The following is a 20137-nucleotide window of genomic DNA, read 5'->3' on the forward strand; positions in this document are numbered from 1 at the left end:
AGATTAGAGCACAGCTCAGAATGAGGCAGAGGCACAGCAAGCCACAGTAAGCCATTACTAGGGACTRAAGTGGTGAATTAATTATGAAAGGAAGATTTGCATACAAATATTCATCATTTAAGCCCTTGGTCAGATAAGATCATGTGCTTCCAAAGTAAAATAAAAGACTGAGTAGAGAYGTTTCCTGAAATTCTATAGTTAAGTGTACTGTGACTTTTTTCTGGAAGAGCAARCCTTTCACATCCCTGCTCTGAATTCTATTGTGAACATCCCATTTTGTCCCTACCACAGCTTTGCTTTGCAGCCACAGACTTTAAATACAGACCTGTACTTCAACCTACAAAAATGCTTTGTTGAGATAACAAATGGAAGCTGCTTTGGTGAAAGCCTCTTTCTTAGTCAGGAAGGCAAAAGAGAATGAAATTGCAAATGCCTCTCCATTGTGTGGCCGCACAGCCAGAGGCTGCCACTGTGGGCCTGGCAGGCCATAGAGCAAGCATGCAGTGGTGAAGCTGCTCTCAAGTTTTTCTCCCTGCATAGGTAGAATTCCCACCCTACCTCCATACAACAAACCTGGGAGGCAGGCACATGAGAGGAATAAGTGGGACTATGCAATGGCAGTGAGATGAGGATATGAAAGGGAGGAAACTTAATCGGTTCTTAGTTGCTGTTCTTAATGACTGCTAATCACTAAAAAAGGAAGTGCTCCAGTTCTCAGCATTATAGCCTGTGTCACACCCAATCATTCCCATATAACACCATCGCTTATCATTCAGGGCTGTGAGTGTTCACATGTGTAACATGTATGTATCATGTAACATGTCTGTATGGTCAACCTTTCTAGCAGCAGCAGTGCTGATTCCTGGGTGCGACATATGTGGGTGGAGAGGGCTCCGGGCCTGATCCTCTTTAGCCTTCCTGTGAGTCATTTGGTGCAGCAGAGCAGCGCTGCCGCCGTCGGGGCAGGCAAGAGTCAGGGTGGGGAGCCGTGCCTGGCAGGCTACGTGCATCACATCACACAGCCCAGCACACGGCTCGGCTCTGCTGCCTCTCACCTCCGAATAGACATGCACCAGTCTATTCCTAAACAAATCAAAAAWCACTTCTGCCTTATTCCAGCAGAAAAAAAAACATGCTGTGAAAATGGGAACGCTAAGGAGTAATAGGTCATYTGAAATACATTTGAGATTAAATATGCCAGCAAGGCAGACGTTTCTGCTTACACCGAGCTAAAGCTGTGCACACAATTAAAGCAAAATCAGTACTAATGTTACTTGATTTTGCAAAAGAAAAAAATTCCCGGAGAGAGGACAAGTATCCCTTTTTACAACTGCCAAGCTAGGGCCTATATCCCTCTCTGGCCCGGATCCTGCAGAAGCCAGGGGATGTGCTRCAGCGGTAGTATCACATGCGCTGAKAYCAGGTTATGTATGAGCTGCCCAGCGCGCCCRGACTCTGTTCCAGGATGGAGCCTGCAACAAACCCTCAAAAAATGTTCAGCGACAGCAAAAAAAGCCAAGGAATAACGGCGAAGCGGGGAAAAGCTCTGGCCGAGAGCCTATCGCGGGAGGTGTCTGCACGCCACAGCGGGAGCGGCAGACCGGTGAGCTGGCGTGTGTGTGCGTGTGTCTCCCCGCCCCGCCCCGCTCCGCTCTCTCCCCTCCCTGCCGGGCGGGGCCGTTTTACGTCCGGTGCGGCCCCGCGCACTAAAAGCGCCGCCGACGCCTCCGCGCTCCAGTGTGCTGGTCCTGCTGCTCGGTTACGTTTACRTCGCCGGTCCCGCCACCCCCCTGCCGCCACCATGCCCATGTTCGCTATCTACACCAATGTCTGCAAGGACGCCGTGCCCGACAACCTGTTGGGCGACCTCACCCAGCAGCTGGCCAAGGCCACTGGCAAGCCCGCGCAGGTGAGGGCGGGCGGCGGGGCCATCCCGCGCCGGGAGCGGGGCGAACACGTGCGCGGCGGAGGCTCGGCGGGCCCGGCGGGAGGGGAGGCGCCGGTGGGGCGGCCCCGGGCATCTCCGCTCTCTCGCCCCCTGGGACGGGCGGGCTGCGGCCCCCTTGGGGAGCGGCTGTGGCACAACAGGGCTGCGGCCCCGCTGCTCTGGAAGAAGGAGCTTGTGCTCGTTCCACCCCGCGGCACTGAGTCTCTCACTGCGCGGCCCCTGCTTGGAGCAGCAGCCGGGCCTGCAGAGCGCGGCGCTCACGTAGCCGGGGATGTGCTGCGCCTGTGCTGGCGGTGGCGATTCGAGCAGCGGAGCTGCGCAGTGGCACGGATTCACCCGGGCAGGGGCTCGGATACACCGAGCGCTCCGAGCCGCTCCCGGCGGTTCAGCCATCCAACACACAGCCCCAGTTGGGCCGGACCGCAGCAGCCCCAGGAGCCAGAGCCCGATAAGGCCGAATTGCTCAGGCTCTCCGGCAGGCCCGGCATCCCGGTCCGTGATTTGGGGATGTGAGCTTTGGCACGCACCGTTTTCGGGCCTTTATCTCGCTCCGCCCCGTGCGGCGGCGGGGCTTTGGCGGGCAGGAGTGCCCGTCTGGCCGGCGGCTTTGTGAAGATATAACCGTGTTCCTAAAGCTGAGAGCCGGGCCGAGGGCTCCTGCAACCCTCAGCCTGTGTCCCCCATGGGAGCTGCAGGGCCTGAGCCTCGCCTGGGCCTAGGCAGTGCGCAGAAGGCAGCACTAAAGAGCTGCCTGACCTCAAAACAACTGCTCTGTTTAGAATTGGTACCTAGAGCAAGTTTGAGCAGAGGGCAGATCAGATAGCTTGTAACTGAGTGTTTTCCTCCCGCAGTACATAGCTGTGCACATCATACCTGACCAGATGATGTCCTTTGGGGGATCCACTGATCCCTGCGCACTCTGCAGCCTCTACAGCATCGGCAAAATAGGAGGGCAGCAGAACAAGACTTACACCAAGATGCTGTGTGATCTGATCTCGAAGCACTTGCATGTATCTGCAGACAGGTATGACTGGGACACAGTTTAACCATATTTATCTGACTTTCTGAAACTGCTTTGAGAAGTTTATTTTAAAATACAAAAAGCCAGGGAAAAGTCAATGTGTTTTGGAAAATACCAACTGATTGCTCGCAGCACTTTCACATCTGCTTAAGAGTTTGGTGCCTGCCTCTCTCTATGGAGAGCCCTCTGTTCAATGGCTTTCTGCTCTGAGAGTAGTGAAAAATACCAGACCACTGACACGTTGCCCAGTGTGTCTTTTGTCTGTGAGGTGTGATCTTTTGACCTCTGGTGAAGCAAGGCTGGAAGCACAAGGGAGGTGCAGTAACAGGCTGGAGGTGAGAGACTAAAGCAGGAGCCAGCAAGCTGTGAACGGCTCCCTTGCAGGCTGTGGAACCTCAGGAGGAGCTCTATGTGCAGCCAGGAAGGATGGGAAGAGCCTGCTGCCATGAGGGTTGGAAGGGAGATGTGCAGAGCCAGCCCTGAGGGCCTGATTAAYTCTGCAGGGCTGCCAGTCTGTGTGACACATGTGAGGGACTCAGAAACAAAAGGGGTTGATCTCCGGAAATTCTTGACAGGCTGCTAAACAAAAGCTGTCTGGTATCTGGACAATCCCTGCCTGCAGAAGAATTTGTATTAAAAAAAAAAAAAAGAGAAATATTGACTGGAGGCTCCACCATATTTTTGGTAAAGATGAAGCTTGATATTTTTTCAAGCAGAAGAAAGAGAAGCACTGTGCCCTGTTTTGTTGTCCTGTTTCACTCATGACTTACAACAATGACTTTATTAACTCATTTATGTTTTCTCCTGTACCTCTTCTGCAGGGTTTACATCAACTACTTCGACATGAACGCTGCCAACGTGGGCTGGAATGGCTCTACCTTTGCATAGAGCTCTCCCATCTGTCTGAAGAGGCTGTTCCTGGACCCCCCTCACCCTGCCCTGTAGCAGAGACCACGGCACAAATGGCCCCGTGTTGCACTTTGTGCACTCTCACAGATTGATGGCTCCTTGCTAGTGTGTTTAAATATTGCTGCTTCAACATTCCTCTGTTTTCTCTGTGTAGAAAACAAATAAAGATTTAGAAGTAAACTGTGTGGTGTAGGCTTTGGCAGGTTGGGGATGGAATTGGGCAATTGCTAACATGTCTGTTTCACTCTGATCCTAAAGCAAACAAAAGGAATGTTTTGAGTTTGCCCGTGTTTCTTAGATACAGGATTTCACACTATGGTGGTGGTKTCTGGGGCTGGTTCCTGACAACACTCCAGTGATTTTTACCTTGCTGTGTCCCAGARGCTGTAGGTATTCAGGGCTGCTTGTTGCTCTGAGGTTTGGTTTTGGACTGTCTGCCATTGCCATAGTGGAATCACTCCTTGAACCAGTCCTGTACCTGCTGCTTCAGGGCAGCTTTCCTYTGGTGATGTGCCACCTCTGTGGGGCCAAACAAGCAAGGAAGGAGTGCTTTTTCTCGCTGAGCTGAAATGCTGTTATCCACACTGCTTTCACCGCCTGCTCCAAGCAGCAGGGATGGCCCTCAGGAAGCTCGGCAGGGACCTGCAGTGCTGTGGGAAGCTCCAGTGCGCTCTGGCAGCCTGTCCCACTCGTGCTGTGCTCTGTCCCGCACTGATGCTGTGTTGTGCCAGCCTTTCCAGCGATGGCGCTGTGTTCCTTCCCTCTAGTCCCGCTCTGAGGCTGCCCTGCGCTGGGCGTTCCCTCCCCTCCCCTCAGCGCTTTCCCGCCCTCCCCTCACGGTGTCTCCACCCCCCGCCGCCAGGGGGCGCGCGCCCTCCCCGCGCCTTCTGGAGCGCGCGGGGCCCGTGACGTCATCTGGGTGCGCCCGGGCGCGCGGCGTGGCCATGGCGCTGTTCTGCATCAACAGGTACCGGGCCCGGCCGCTCTCCCGCTCCCCGTCCCGCTCCCGGCTCCAGTCCCTGCCCTCACCCTGACCCCCACCCTGATCCCCACCCTGACCCTCACCCTGACCCCGCGCCGGGCGCTGCCTCCACCCCGCGCTCGGGTGTGTGGCCGGCGGTCCGGGTGCTGAGGAGGTTTGTTTGTCTGGGCTGTTCCAGGTACGGCGGGGAGGACGAGCGAGAGGAGGGGGCTGAGGCGGAGGATCGGGCGCGGATACTGCTCGAGCGGCTGCAGCAGCAGGCGAGGGCCCGGCAGCTGAAGAAGCAGCGAGAGGCGCAGCCCCAGGGAAGCCACGACCCAGAGAGTGCTGGGCTGAGCCCCGGGGGTGAGCCCGGCGAACGAAAAGGRAAGAGGAAGAGGGAATCTGAAGAGCAGCCCAGTGCGCAAAGACAGAAGAAGCTAAAGACCTTAAAGCATCAGCCCCGCAGCTCTTCGGAAGAAAGGGCAGCTACTGAGGAGGCAGTAGATGGCAGCAGCCCCACAAAGAAGAAGAAACAAAATAGAAGAAAATCGAAAGTGCAGCGAGAGAGGACTGAAGCAGGTAAGGATAAACTGAGGCAGTAGGATTTCAGTTCATGGTGGTTGACAGTTTCCACAGAAAAGTGAACACAGGTTGCTCTTTGAGTACCTTACTCAGTTTAGCTGATTTTGTTTCATCTTCTTAATATGTTAATAATATGTTAATATGTTCATCTTCTTATATTAATATGTTCCTAAGTTGTTTTTTTTTTAGGGCAAAGCCCTGTATTGCAAACTTTGAGGATCACTTTGGTGTAAGGGGAGGAGGGAAACGTGCCACATCACCTCAGTCTTGTTGCCTCCATACAAACAAAGAAATGTTTGACTTTTGCCCTTGGATTTAGGAAAAATGAGGAGCTTGCAAGTTTTTGCTTAAGTCCTGTGTTGTAATGTTGCCTGCATCCTTTTTCTGCCATGGTCTGAGCTTTAGCTTTGTATTGCTATTGTCCAAATTTCAGATTCTGAAGAAGACATCAACCAACAGGAAAGCAGAAACAACTTTAAAGAGAAATCTAACAAAAAGAAGAAAAAAGATGAGAAAACAGAAGGAGATGAAACAGAGAAGAAAGAGAACACAGAAAAAGGAAATCAAAGTACAAAGGAGGAACTGCCCTTAGCAGCCTCAGGGGAAGAGGCAAATTGTCCACCTTCCAATGTGATGATTCTTGGAGACTTCGATGCAAAGCCTGTGCAGAAGGTAACCAGCTTGATGGAATTTTGATGATGATTAGGATAAAACATTCTTCTTACAAGTTTATTTTACATATGGCATTGCCACATTCTCCTTTCCCACACCTCAGGTTCAGCCCTTCTTACCACAGTGGCTTGCTCAACCCAAACGAGTGCAGAAACGCATCAAAGATAATCTCTGTCCAATCACAGATGTGCCAGGAATCCATCCCCGGCTCTTGAAAAAGCTGCAAATTAATGGAATAGAGTCCTTCTTTCCAGGTACTTTGGTAGTGCTTTTGTTTCTTTCTAAAGAGACCTGAGAGTTCCTGGTGCTGTATATTTTATGTAGTCAGTGAAGTAAAATTTGGACAAAATTTAATGTGTGAAAGTGGTGCTACCAGATTTAACCCTTCTTTGTCAAAGCTTTGTCTAGGCTGAATGAAAGTCTGATAAATACAGCTCAAAGTAATGGCTCAGATCTGCCCAAAGAGCGTGTCCTCACATTTTTCCTCCTTATGCCAAGGAGGAAGCACGTGTTTTAGCTCCTTACTCTCCACCATCTCTGCTGCTGAGCAGAGCTTTCTGGGAACTCATTCAGCTCATTAAAGCACCAGAAAAAACACCCAAACAAAAATAAATCTATTTGTTTTCCATTATTTGGCCAGTTTTGCMAACAAGTGCAATGAACACCAGCACTTCAGTAGAAAGGACAGCTGAGCCTGGAGGCTGGGCTGTGTCAGAGGATTATGCTGGGAAGCAGACATGCATTTTCTCATTTAAAAGTTGATTTTCTATAACATTTTCAGGGTATCAGTGAGTTCATTAACCAAATAGCTTGTGTTTATTKCTGGTTTTGCTCAGTTCAGGCAGAGGTGATTCCTGCCATTCTCCAGAGTGCCTGCAATGGGTATCTGATGGGACCKGGAGGATACCGCCCCAAGGACATCTGTGTCTCTGCACCCACAGGCAGTGGCAAAACCCTGGCCTTTGTCATCCCCATTGTACAGGTGAGTTAACCCCCAGGGATCTGTCTAGGGGAACTGCTGSGGTGCTTTWGTTCAAGCAAAACCTGAACTTAAAACTAGGTCAAAACCCCAAGGAATTTGTGGACATAAGGCAGCAGATTTTCAGCTCAGAGYTGCCTGAGGGAGCTTCTTGTCAGCATCCCACTCCTTTTCTCAGACAGCAGGCACAGCATGAGGAGTTGGGAGGGTGGAGGGAGAAAAATGGAAACATAAAACTGTGAGAATGTGTCAAACCCATCTCTTCTCGCTGAGTTAGGTAAAAGAGCACCATTCTCCTGCTTGCAGGGACTCATTTGGCCTTTGTTTTGGCAGGTTCTGTTAGATCGAGTGGTTTGCCATGTACGAGCTCTGGTTGTTCTGCCCACCAAAGAGCTGGCACAACAGGTATGTGGCTCTTCACCATCTCTGAGCAGAGCTGGGCTGAGGCACAGGCTGGTGCAGCCAGTCCTTTGGCTGTTCTGTGGAGCAGGCTGAAGTAAAAAACCAGAAAGTTTTAGCTGCAGCTGATTCTGTGGCAGCTGACAAAGCCCATCTCTTTGCAGGTGAGTAAAGTGTTCAACGTTTACACTGACGGGACAGGTCTGAAGGTCGCTTTGATTACTGGCCAGAARTCTTTTGCAAAGGAGCAGGAGATGCTTGTCCAGAAAAAGTAGGTTAAAAGTATTTTGATAAGGTTTMTACAGATTGCAAGCTAATTAATCTCATTAAGCAGGGGTCAAAATATGGTCTATTGCAGCAACTATCATGCTATTGTGCTTTTGGATAATGGATTTATGTGCTGGACGCTGGTGGTTCTGTCTTTATCACAGTGCCTGTTACTACCCTTTTTTGTGATTGTAATGTTTTACTGGATTTTTGGGGTTCTTCACCAGCAAATAYTCAGAATGTGAATGTTTACCTTGTGCCCACAGGTACAGATGACTGTGGGATTTTGCTGCAATTAACCTTTTTTTAAGAGCAATGAAGAATGTAATTTTCTGTTTAAAATGAGGCAGTACAGCAGAGGCTGGGGTTTGGTGTCCAGTACTGCCTCTGCACACTCTCCAGTGTTAAATCCATATGGGAATTTTATTGTTTCTCAGTTAATTGAGGGGTAGGAGAACCTTAAGGTGTGCTCCTTAAGRTCTCTGCTACAGGCTTTATGGTAAAGAAGGAGACTGATGGGCTGCTTGTCCTTTCAGAGTGACAGGCTACTGCAGCCTGGCTGACATTGTTGTGGCCACTCCGGGGAGGCTCACGGATCACATTAACCAGACCCCAGGCTTCAGCCTGACGCAGCTTCGCTTCCTGGTGAGTCACCTCCRCAGGTCTCCCATCTGAGGCAGTGTCTGCTACAGCAGTAATTCCTGCTTTCTTCTTGTGGGGAGCATAAATACATCTCTGTTGGAACTGTTGTGTGGGCCTGTCTAYGCTCCAGATTGTGGAGGCAGCATCACAAGATGAGATGTCTTATTCCAACTYGTGACACCCAAGCATCCACCCACTTCCCCTTATCTCTTAGGCTCTTGCAAAGTTGGAGTAAGGATGGGCAAAGAAAGCAATTCTGTTGACTAGAAGCTTCCATTATCTCACATTCTTGGTTACAGATACAAAGGAAAATAAAAGCTCCCAGTATTTAACAAGTGATGGTTTTCATCCTTGTGAATTCAGATCATAGATGAAGCTGATCGTATGATCGATGACATGCACCAGAACTGTCTGAACCAAATTGTCAAAGCTGCATTCCAAGTAGAARATGGCTCTGGCTCCAACATGCTTTTTCAGAGGACCAAGCCAGGGCCTCTAACAGCAGCCAGGTAAGTTGCATAATATATTTCTTTGAACTGATGTAAGGACAGCAGCACCTGGATGTCACTGCTCTGCTCCACAATACCYTCCCACACAGACTCTCAAAGCTTGATTGGTCTGAAAAGCATCTCCCAAAGTAAGGCAGTGAACAACTGATTCCAGAGGATGTCTTTCAGACTAAGTATTGTATTTTCCAAGCTTTCTTTATTTAGACTAAAGGAGCATCCAAAAAATACACAAATATTGCAGATCTGTGATCCATTTGCACAGTAACTAATGCCCTCTGGCAGAGCTGAGTAATGGATTTGGTGGAAAACTCTTGCAATTAACTATCTGCAGCTGCTGTTTTTATACAGCAGTGGTAGAGATGTGTCAGAAACTGAGATGAGTGGCCAAGGAWGGGCGTGACCAGAGTGAGGACATGAGTAACCAGGGTGCAGGGACTTGTACAGGACTAATGGATTGGGGTTGTGCACTTCATTGAGAATGCTGGTTAGTTCTGTCTGTGAAGACCATCATAAAACAAGGGTGGAAAACAATCTGTAAGAAAGGCCCAGGGCAGGAAAAGAGCATCAAAGAACATTCATTGCATCCTTCATGTCATCTGAAGGCACTTGTGGAATTCCTTTGCCTAATCCCCAAAGCCCAGTTTCCATGTGCTGTTTCTTTCAGCTGCTGCTCTCCTCAGATCCCCTTACAGAAACTGCTGTTTTCAGCCACACTGACCCAGGACCCAGAGAAATTGCAACAGCTGGATTTATTCCAGCCTCGCCTCTTCACATCTGTGTATTCCGAGAAGAACAGGGATGGAACAGAAACTGAACAAGATACTAATAATAAATACACACTCCCTGAGGGGCTATCGGTATGACATTAGTTCTTTTGAATAAGTTATACCTGAAGATTTATTCAGKTCTTGACTATCTAGTTGTGGTTTTGCCCTAAAATGAGTATGTCTTCATTGTGTTTCCTGCAAGAGTGACTTTGGGAGTATCTATGACCCAGAGAGCTCTAYCTTTGCACATTTCTTTTCTCATTACTTAATGTTCATTTGGTTAAGATGGGATTTTTTTTTAAATTAACCTCTCTTTATGTGGAATTGTTTACTAGCAACAGGGGGTGAAAGTATGAAGTAATAATATAGTAGCATTTATCAATTGTCTATATGTCTAACATGCATTTCAAGGCATGTATATACAGGCCAGCTCATAGATAGGAAGGCAGTGCATGTTGTTACTTGCTGTGGAGAAGAGCATTAGAACAACTCAGGTCTCTTGTCTCCACTTGTGTTGTAGCCTGCCAGCCTGTAAGTGTGATATATTCTAAAGGGGATGGCATTATGGGCTCTGCTTTTGCTGCTTTTAGTCAGCTGTAAAACATCCAAGCCTGTGTGGGTCATGGACCTGTAGTGAGTTTTGGGGAAGATAGTCTTGGCAAGAAATAATTTTTCTCTCTGAACTCCTTCCCTGTTGACTGCAGCAATGTTATGTGCCTTGTGACCTGAATTCCAAGCCTTTGCTCCTCTTGTATTTCATGCTGAAAATGAAATTCACCCGCGTGTTGTGTTTTACCAACTCCAGGGAAGCCTCTCACAGGTAAACATTACTGAGATCACTGTATCAGTATCTGCCAGGTGTTGTTACAGAGGTAAGGAGGTGACTTTTCTCTCCTTTTTACCTGCAGGTTGTTCCTGCTGGTTCAAGCTTTTGGTGGAGTCACGGTGGCCGAGTTCTCTTCTCGGTTAGCTCCAAATGAGAGGCAGAGGACCATGAAGGAGTTTGACCAAGGAAAAATACAACTGTGAGCATCTTAAATGAGTTTCCTGTATGTTTTCCAGCTTAGGCTGTGACCAGCATAAAATGATAAACAGAACTGAGGGACACAGTTACATGGGGTCTCCTAAAACAAAGCATGCAGGATTCTATTGCAGAATAGGTGTGAGACTTGGACTTGTGACTTTGAATTGTTTACCCTGCATGTAACTCAGCCTATTCTAATCTAGCTGCAACCTGAATGTCTGTGTGTTGTTTTATAACAAACAATAAATGTAAATGCTTGTTCACAGAGTTGCCCAAAACACTGAGGTTTGCAAATACGGACTTCAGTGTTTGTGCTGGGCATCTGGTTCTTGTAGGGAGGAAATGGATGTTGGTGCTAAAGCTATATGTARAGTCAGAGCTTTCTACCACAGCAGTCCCTGCTCAGACTGGCATATAGGTCTACTTCTATCCATGTGTTTGATTTGCATTATAGTTTTGATAGCTATATGAGATTGTAGCTGTGGAATGTCTCTGAGGAGAAGGTAAATACTTATTTTCTGGGTGTTCTTTTTATCCAAACCTGTTGTATAAATTCCTCCTTGACTATTAGAATTTCTCACCCCACTATCTGTGTTCCAGGCTTTCATGGAATGTTCAGATACCTTGGAGGTTAGTAACCTCCAGTGTGCTGGGAGCTGTCTGGCATGCTTGGAGAACCTGGAAGCACCCAGTAACTCCCCGCTCAGCAGAGGATGACAGGCCTGTAGTGATGTTTGGAGGTCTATGGATAATTAAAAATGCCAGTGGCAATAATGAGCGACTTGCAGTGCTGCTGCCAGGCTTAGAGACAGAGGCTGACTGTCCAGTTTGAACAGAATTGTGCTATGTTCACTTGTGTTTCACTTGTGTCTGTAGTGTCTGAGATGTTACCTGAAAATGACTGTGCATACATTTACAACCAGGTTAATTAGCACTGATGCCACAGCCCGAGGGATTGATGTTAAAGGAGTGAATTATGTGATAAACTATGATGCACCACAGTTCATCAGAACGTACATTCACCGGTAAGAAACAAACAAACAGAAGATGTCTGAGCTTGTTTTGCTTTGAAATATTTAGCAAAGGTTACATGCACTTAGAAGGGTTTTTAGCTTTTCTTTTTAGTTTAATATACAGCTTTCTAACAAAAATTAACCCCAGAGCATTGCTTGGAATCAGACTTTCTTAAATCTGGATCACTTCAGCATTGGAATCTTGGAATTGATGATAGCAATGGCTCTAGGGCTAAACTGACTTGAAGCTACTTTCTGTGTTTTCAGGGTTGGAAGGACAGCTCGTGCAGGGAAAACAGGTGTTGCTTTCAGCTTGGTCCTTAGAATTCAGGTAACGTCTTTGCCATGGGATTCATTGGGTAAGGATGCACACAGGGGCATAAGGAACGTAAAGTTCATACTACTTCCAACCCTTTCCRGTCAGCTGAGCTTTGTGCTTGGAAGGTTCAATTATTTCCTGATTGAGCAGCATGTTTCAAAATGTGCTCATTTTCTAGCTGATAGGCAATGGGATGTTTCACCTCTGTCTGTYTGGTTGCGCAGGAGCGGCGGTTTCTGCGGATGTTGAGGGATGCTGGCATCCGTGATATAAAGAAACACCCAGTGAAGGGAAACTCATTGAAGCCATTGCTGCAGCAATATGAGGGAGCTCTGTGTAAGCTGGAGAAGACAGTCAAGGTAATTAAAATGGGGAAGAAAATTAAAAAMCAAACTATTAACTTGCACAGTTTATTGCAAATCATGCTTAGCACACGTATTAGTGTCCAGGATCCTTTCCTTTGTCTGAGACAACACCATTTCAGTGTGAGGGCAGTATTTGTGGGTGCATCATTATGAAATACTTAGAAAGGGTGGAATGGGAAGAAGGAGGTTTTCTGTTAAAGTTAGGCAGCATGCCTGGAGTCATTTAAAAGACATGTAGATGTGGCAGTTGAGGGCGTGGTTTACTGATAGGTTTGGTAGGGCCAGGTAAATGGTTGGACTCAATGGTCTTAAAGGTCTCTTTCAACCACAACAATTCCGATTTTTGGTGTTTTTTTTTTTTCTATTCTGCTCTTCTCTTTACCTCTGTAGCTGGGATTTTGACAGCTACCCACAGGACTGCAAGCAAAWTGCAGAGATTAAACCTTTTGTCATTACAGACTTTAAGACTGTATTGTACTATTGCAGTCTATGCTGACTAGAAGTWGAGTATCCCAAGCCTGGAAAGAATTATCTGCAGGCCGTGTTTTGTACACCAGTGGGAATTTGAGAGCTTTTAGACATAAGCTGGGTAGCATTTGCCAGGCCATTAACCTGGACTAAGGTTAATAGACTCTGTGCTGCATGATTTGGGCAAGTGTTCTGCTCTCTAATTTGAGAACCCCTCATAAATACCTATCCTTGAAAAATGATGATTTGAGTTATAGACTAGGAATGTTTGAGAACTGGGGCAGAAAGGATTATTAAMTTGTCCTATTTTTCCCCAAAGTCCCTTCTGTGTGTCTCTGACACAGGGGCATTTTCAATCACCTTTTCAACTTTAATTTTGAACAGAACGAGCGAGCACAGAAACGAGCCTGAGTGATGGAAGCTGAGATGGCTGATGTGGCACTGATGCTGCTGAGTGSGACAGGACATGGACTGTCACCCAGSACAGCAACRCTGAGRYATGGTCCCTGAATGGTTGGCTCCTTATCATGTCTGAAGTCAGCTATTACAGGTCTTGTTCCTCTTTCAAGGACACTGTGAACAGAGTTCAGTTCCTGGTTTAAAAAAAAAAAGATGAATTTTGAGATACAGGTTGTCTTGAAGAGGACTTTGCATCATGTGCTGCTGGCATATGTAGAACTGGCACTTTGAGCATGGCCTGATGGAACTGCTGTCCTCCAACGGTGAGGGCTGGGCCCTCACTTCTGCACTGGGACAATGGTTCTGTCTGCARATGCATCAACACCTGTGCAGTGCCTGCAGCAGAAGTGAGATTGAAGAGCTGCCCTAGGCTGCAGTGACTCCARCTTTTAAATAAATATTATATATATATTTTAAACTGTCTAATAAAGATTCCTGGGCTCAGGAATTGGACTTGATGATCCTTGTGGGTTCCTTCCAACGTGGGCTATTTTATGATTAGGGATGGAGATACTGTTAAAGGGATTTTTCAGTGGTACAGTGTTATGCCTTGTCCTTCTCTTGCCTRTGTTGTTTCCCTCCAGTGTTCTGTACCAGAGGTAACAGCAGGCATTATTAAGTGTTAGGTTGGTGTTAATGCAGACTGAAATGGCTGATGTCAAATATGAATGTCCTGGAGCCAGCTAGTGTCACTTCAAGTCACACACRCCATGGTATTTTTAGCTGCCCTGGCAGAGGGCTCAGAGCTGCCACGGAGCTGCAGCCTGCAGCTACTCTCCAAGGTTGCTTTTCCTTCAGCAGGAATGGCTCCAGCTCTGGTTTATTGTTTTACAAAGCATTACCAATGCACTATTGAAAGCTGGGAATCTTCAAGACATGGTTTTTGGGAAAGGTGGTTGAATCTTGTGAAGATAGGAGCACGGTTGTTTCATAGTAGTGAAGCAGTGTTTTCCTACTGTGACAACTTGCCTTCCAGTTGTTTTTCCATAGCAGGGGTGTCTGGGCTGGAGTCACAGGAATGGAAAGTCCTCTTGTGCAAGAGCTGTGAGCTCCCACGGGCAAAACCAGGATCTGCCTGTTTTGCACGCACGTCTGCTCAGCCGGGCTGGGGCTTCTTTATCATCAAGGATTAAGGGCAGTTATTGGGACAAGCCAGAGATCAGATGTGAGGTGGCAGAGCCCAGCTGAAACTTTGTCCCGAAAAGTGCCATCACCCTAGTCCTGCGAGTCTGGAGGCGCGGCCCCGCTCCCCGGGCGAGGGGAGGGCTCGGAGCTGYCGCTCCGCCCCGGCCGGGCGGGACCGCTATTGGCGGGACAAGAGGGGACAGGACGGCACCAGGAGCCAGCAGCAGCGGCAGCGACACGATGGGGCTGGAGCTGTACCTGGACCTGCTCTCGCARCCCTGCCGGGCGCTCTACATCTTCGCCCGGAGCAACAACATCCCGTTCGAGTTCAAGCGGGTGGAGCTGCGCAAGGGTGAGCGGGGCCGGAGGGCGGCGGGGGGATCCCTGTGCCCCGGGCGGCCCCAGCCCCTGCCTTAGCGGGTGCTCACCACGCCGGCACCCCGGGGCCCTTCGCCTCTCCCGTGGGAGATGCTCCATTCCAGCCGTCGGGTGGAAGTAAGTGGGTTACTCACCGTCCCCAGCAGTGCGAGATGCTGTGAGAGGGTGCGGTTCTCCTCCCGCTGCAGAGGAATCCAAGATGTTTTTGTGCCTGCACAAAAACAATTCTCTAATACAATCGTTTTTAAAGTACTGATTTGAGTGTTTGTGCTGCCCTGCAGCAAACAGGACTCTGCAAAGGCATGTGATATCTTTGAAATCAGCCCCACCCCAGCAGAAAATGGGTCTCTGAAAAAAGAGAGGCTTTTCTAAGAAGYGCTCAGGATGTGCCAGGTCTGAGGCCATTCCCCATTTAGATGGGAAACAAAAAGCTGCATAGATGGGATGTTCAGGTATGGGCAAGGACAGCTGAGATGTGCGGTTCTTGTTTGCTCATTCAACTTTGTGCTCTGGTAAGCAGCAGCGGTTGCTGCAGAGCAGCTCTCCTTCTCTTGGCAGGGGTTAACACCCCTTGGGAAGCTCCTCATGCATGAGCTTGCTGAGCTGTCCCCGTGTGCAGGTAGGGCAGGGCAGGGTAGGGCTGCCCCTCTGCCCCTCCATTGGGTAGAGCGGTTTGTGGTCAGGTTATTTTGAGGGTTGAGGACCAGTCTTGTGGAGGCTGTGGAGCGAGACAGTGCAGCTGCCAGCGATCTGAACACAGAAATGAACGGAGGTGGTTTAGTTGAGTAAAAACCAACTGATATCTGATAGGAGCCTATCCAAGGGGTATTGTGTACTTTCACCAAAGGATGCCCAAAGATCTGTATCTTCTTTCTTTGTAACTGAARCTGGTAAAAGCTATCCTTCAATTTTTCCAGAGATCTGCTGGATTTGAAATTAAGATAATGTATTGGGCATAAAAAGGCCTCAGTAAGTWATGCTTAAAAACAATGAAAGATGAGAACGCTCCTGGGGCTAAAATTGATAAAGGAACAAAAGGGGCTCCAACTTGTGACAAACATCAGATGTGTTGTGGTTGAGTCTCTGGGTGTTCCCCAGCACACCTTAGCTGTGTGTTGGTTGTATCTTACTGWGSCTTTCCTCCACTCTCATAGCAAAASTTTTTGCAATTTCTGTAGGTGGGAGTTGGCTCATCTTGTGTCCTTCCCCTTCTTTCCCAATCATATAAGTGTTGTGGTTAGACACTGGAACAAAGGAGARGAGAACAACTGAAATACAGGTATAGGGGAAGTGAGAGGAAGGAAAGTTAATTACATCACAGCTTCCTACTTCTCTGTGCCCCTTGGCAACAGTGCCTGCTTTTGGCCAGGGAATTTAAGGTKGGTGATTTGGGTGTATCCATCCCATTCCTGCAGCGTGTTCAGCTCCCATGCCATGGGGAAGTGCTCCAGGTACCTGCTCTGGGTACCACAGTGCAGGCCTCATGGCACTGGTGCCTGTCCCTGCACAGCTTAGAAGGACAAGGTGAGGAAGCTGATACTCAGAATTGAGCTGGTGAGTTAAATATGATGCCCCAGAAAAGCTCTTGGGCTCCCACTAGGGGAGGTGTCAATGAAARGGGTAGAAAGATTGAGAATGGACAGGAATCACATGACATCCAAAGGACATCTGAGGAGCTGGAATGTGCACACTTCATCTTTTTGAAAGGGGTAGGGTAGATGGGCTGTGAGCCAAGTGACAGGGGAGTAGTCACAAATCACATTTGCCAAGTACCAGAAAAGCTAAATTTGCTTCCAGAGCATCTCCTCTGGCACACAGATTCTCAGATGACTAACGTAGCAGGACGTGGCACAAGGTTAGTTACACATTAGAGAGGTTTGAATAAACAGGCAGCCACATGTGACTGAAGTGAATGGCTGGAAAAGGCTGTCACAAATAAATCACATAAAGCAAGGCTTCTGGGACTGGCTTCAGACATGGTGGAGTACATTGAGACCCCAGATGAACAAAGAACCTTCTCCTGTCAGGTTCACTCTGCCTGCCTTTCAGGGAGGACCTACAAGATAGCTTAAAAGCAACCTCAAATCCATACTTGCTYGGACAAAGGATATGCAGAATGCACAGGAGCTAATTGAAAGATCTATAATGAAGTACTCATGGCTTTACATGGAATTACAGAAAATTATTTCCATCTGTGGACTTTAAAAAGAGAGTTGGATATAAATTATGTTATCTTCCAGGAAAAGAAATTATCTGCTTTCTCACTGTCCTTGTCATTCATGTTTCTGATAGTGAGATCCCTTTCCTCTAAGATGCTCTGTGCTCACCTCTGGGTTTGTGCAGGACAGGTATCTCCAGGCACAAATTTGGAGTGGATAGAGCCCCAAGTTAACAAGCGCTGAGGTATGAAAGGACTCCTAAACATCCTGCCCTTGGTCCAGAGGTGGGTCTGGTATGCAGGCAATAAGCAAGCAAACTGATACCACAGGGCAACCCCCTACTCACCCTGCAGCACTTAYTCTTTGCTTATAAATTTGATCCAAGTCTGTATTTGTACAATTAAAACCAAGAACTTGAGGGTAGATGGTCCCCACAAATCCTTGGGTGTTTATAGACAGGTCCTGAGGATCCCTGCCAAGTTAAATTTCTCATTTCCCTCCTCAGGGCAGCACAAGACAGAGGAGTTCCGGAAGGTGAATGTCCTGATGAAAGTGCCTGCACTAAAGGATGGTTCTTTYACCTTAGCAGAGAGGTGAGGCTCTAATAACTCAATCCCCTACTTCAGTATTGTTTWTTCCAGTGCTTGGATTCTGCCAGGGGACTCCATCCCAGGCAGTTTTCTGACTCCTTCGTATCCTGTGTTCCACTTGTACATAACAAACTTGTGTTTCAAGAGAAGCTGTCTTATGTAAGCAACTTGAACAGCATTAATAGTAAATAAAGCTGCTGCTTGGAGCTACTTTGCCTATAAACAGTGTTTCTGAGCTTAAATCCCWGTCCATGTGTCCTCCTGCTCTGCCTGCTGCTGGAGGCTGTAGGTCAGTGCAGGAAATCTGACCTAAAGTACCTGCTGCTGGATGGCCAGGCAACGTGAAGCTCAGATTTGGAATGAACTCATTCYGCAGCTTCTCTTTGCTCAAAAATAYTGATGGGATAACTGTACCAGCAGACCACGCCTGTCTCACTGGGCAATTATCTAATGTCAGRTAATTGCTGTCCACAAGCAGCCGGCTGAGCCAGCACAAACTCTCTCCTGTGCTGTGCCTTGCTGCACTTCTACCTGACTTGGATCAGGTTTGAGTTGCTGCTTGTACAGCAGTGCAAAATTTGGGGGGAAAAGAAAGGATGAGGTGCTTTAATCTCGGATGATCGGCTCACTGTCTTGTTCTCTGGGCAGCATTGCAATCCTCCTGTACATGGTCAACAAATTCAAGACTCCTGATCACTGGTATCCATCTGACCTGCAAAAAAGGGCTAGGGTTGATGAGTACCTGTCCTGGCAGCATGCCAACATCCGTGCAAAGGGGAGCAAGYTGTTCCTAAGCAAGGTAAAACCATTATATACATCAAAAATAAAGTGCTAAAAACKGAGTGAAAATGGCCTGCCCATGTGCAGGGCTTTTCTAAGCAAATGTACAAGCCAGGTGACAGAAACAAAACTGACTTGATTGCTGAACTGAGCCTAACTGAAGTGGCCTGGATCCTTCATGCTGCAGCCAATGGTCCAGAGGAAATACATCTTGGGTGAACAGCTCTCACCAGACACAGCTCATTGCTGCCTGCCTGGCTTCATGGAAATAAACAACCTCCCTCTGGAAAACAAAACATAGCTGTGGCAGATGATACAGTCTTCCCTTGAGAGGAGACTCTTGTGGTTGAATTTTCAGATTTCTAGGCAGGAGACAAGGAGAGGCAGGAAGCAATGACTGACATTAATCTTAACCTGGCAAGGCTGATGAGCAGTTCTAATTGTTCTCGTGTATGGCTGGTGAGGGATCCTCAGAAGTGAGGATAGTGAGAGGGTGATGATTAGATTTGGAAGGAAACACATAAAAAGCAACTTGTTTCTTCTCCCTGCCAGGTGCTGCTGCCTCTCCTCACAGGCCAGCCACTTCCTCCAGAGAAACTGGAGTTTGCTACTGAGGAGCTGAATGTTGCCCTGAAGCAATTTGAGGAAAAGTTCTTGCAGGACAAGCCCTTCATCGCAGGCAGCGAGATCTCCCTGGCAGACATTGTAGCAGTGGTGGAGCTCATGCAGGTGAGTATCCACCCCAGCACTGCTACAGGAAATCCTAAGTGTGAGTTGGGCTGTGGCTGCTGCACCCCCAGCCCTGTAATGGCAGATCTTCTTTGGGGTTAAGTCTGTTCCTTTTTGACTTTGACCACAATTAARTTTGCTGGGGAACACTGATGAATCAGTTCTTTCTATAGAAATATAGGCAGAATTTATCAGGAAAGAAAGATAAATTGCAGACTGGGCAGGACAGTAGATATTTAGAAGAGCTGTTTTGGTGTGCATGGACTCCCATGTTCCGTGTTAGACCGTTCTTGGGTTGGCCAAGGCAGAGCTCTTTGCTGCATGTCCCAAGGGACAGCAGCTGCTGAGGGTGTCACCACTTGCTTCCTATGACCTAAGGGCCAGAGATGAGCTCCACCCAAAGTGATGACTGACTGCTGCCTTGAGCCAGGAGCACTCCCATCTTTCATTTGGTTCCATCCCTGCTAAATGCCTTGTTTGCCTCAGTCCCAGTGCTCTCTCTGTCTCTGCAGCCTGTGTGTGCTGGCTACGACCTGTTTGAGGAGAGGCCAAAGTTAACGGAGTGGCGCAGGCGGGTGGAAGAAGCTGTGGGGAAGCAGATCTTCCAGGAAGCCCACGAAGAGATCATGAACATTAAGAACTTGACTGCTGATCAGTTTGCACCTGAGCTGATGGAGAATTTCAAGCAGCAGCTCCTAAAGCAGGTCAGCCAGAATTAGAGGATTATGCTCTAATAAAATGGATTTTTTTTTCTGAAGGCTTATTGTAGTGTTTCAGTATCTCCTCTAAAAATCAACAGAAACACCATTCCAAAAAATGCATTTCCCTTAACTCACAGCCCTTCTGCTACCTAGAAGGGAAGAAAAATACATCTTAAACTGCCTTGAGTTGCTTTTCCCTCTTGTCCACTGCAGCATGGGAGCTGCAGCCTGGTAGGCTTTTCTTTCACGCTCCACTGGATCCGTTTCAGGGTGGAGGTGATTCAGTCTGTGTGGGAATGGGGGCCAGTAAGAACTGCCCTCTCCATCTCTGTTCTGAGTTTTCCAGGCCAGAGCAGAGGTTTCCTGAG

At 48.1% G+C, this 20137-nt stretch overlaps 3 protein-coding genes across 3 annotated transcripts; all 3 read left to right on the forward strand.

Annotated features, from left to right (window-relative positions):
- The first annotated feature begins 1687 nt into the window (after positions 1 to 1687).
- On the forward strand, positions 1688 to 4058 carry LOC130578056 (macrophage migration inhibitory factor). The gene is made up of 3 exons (XM_057373868.1): positions 1688 to 1909; positions 2800 to 2972; positions 3791 to 4058. The coding sequence occupies exons 1-3, from the start codon at positions 1802 to 1804 to the stop codon at positions 3855 to 3857; spliced, it is 348 nt and encodes a 115-aa protein (XP_057229851.1). The 5' UTR covers positions 1688 to 1801; the 3' UTR covers positions 3858 to 4058.
- A 733-nt stretch (positions 4059 to 4791) lies between these two features.
- DDX51 (DEAD-box helicase 51) lies at positions 4792 to 13339 on the forward strand. Its single transcript, XM_057373857.1, has 16 exons — positions 4792 to 4845; positions 5039 to 5421; positions 5858 to 6096; positions 6200 to 6350; positions 6933 to 7078; positions 7409 to 7480; positions 7639 to 7745; positions 8278 to 8386; positions 8747 to 8892; positions 9557 to 9749; positions 10364 to 10479; positions 10568 to 10684; positions 11607 to 11708; positions 11964 to 12027; positions 12240 to 12374; positions 13233 to 13339. The coding sequence occupies exons 1-16, from the start codon at positions 4823 to 4825 to the stop codon at positions 13257 to 13259; spliced, it is 2130 nt and encodes a 709-aa protein (XP_057229840.1). The 5' UTR covers positions 4792 to 4822; the 3' UTR covers positions 13260 to 13339.
- Positions 13340 to 14109: 770 nt separating this feature from the next.
- GSTT2B (glutathione S-transferase theta 2B) lies at positions 14110 to 19811 on the forward strand. Its single transcript, XM_057373861.1, has 5 exons — positions 14110 to 14784; positions 17475 to 17562; positions 18208 to 18358; positions 18892 to 19068; positions 19581 to 19811. The coding sequence occupies exons 1-5, from the start codon at positions 14673 to 14675 to the stop codon at positions 19785 to 19787; spliced, it is 735 nt and encodes a 244-aa protein (XP_057229844.1). The 5' UTR covers positions 14110 to 14672; the 3' UTR covers positions 19788 to 19811.
- Positions 19812 to 20137: the final 326 nt, after the last annotated feature.

Source organism: Malurus melanocephalus, unplaced genomic scaffold (assembly GCF_030028575.1).
Source record: "Malurus melanocephalus ecotype Western Australia unplaced genomic scaffold, MMel_1.1 scaffold_208, whole genome shotgun sequence".
Lineage (NCBI taxonomy): Eukaryota > Metazoa > Chordata > Aves > Passeriformes > Maluridae > Malurus > Malurus melanocephalus.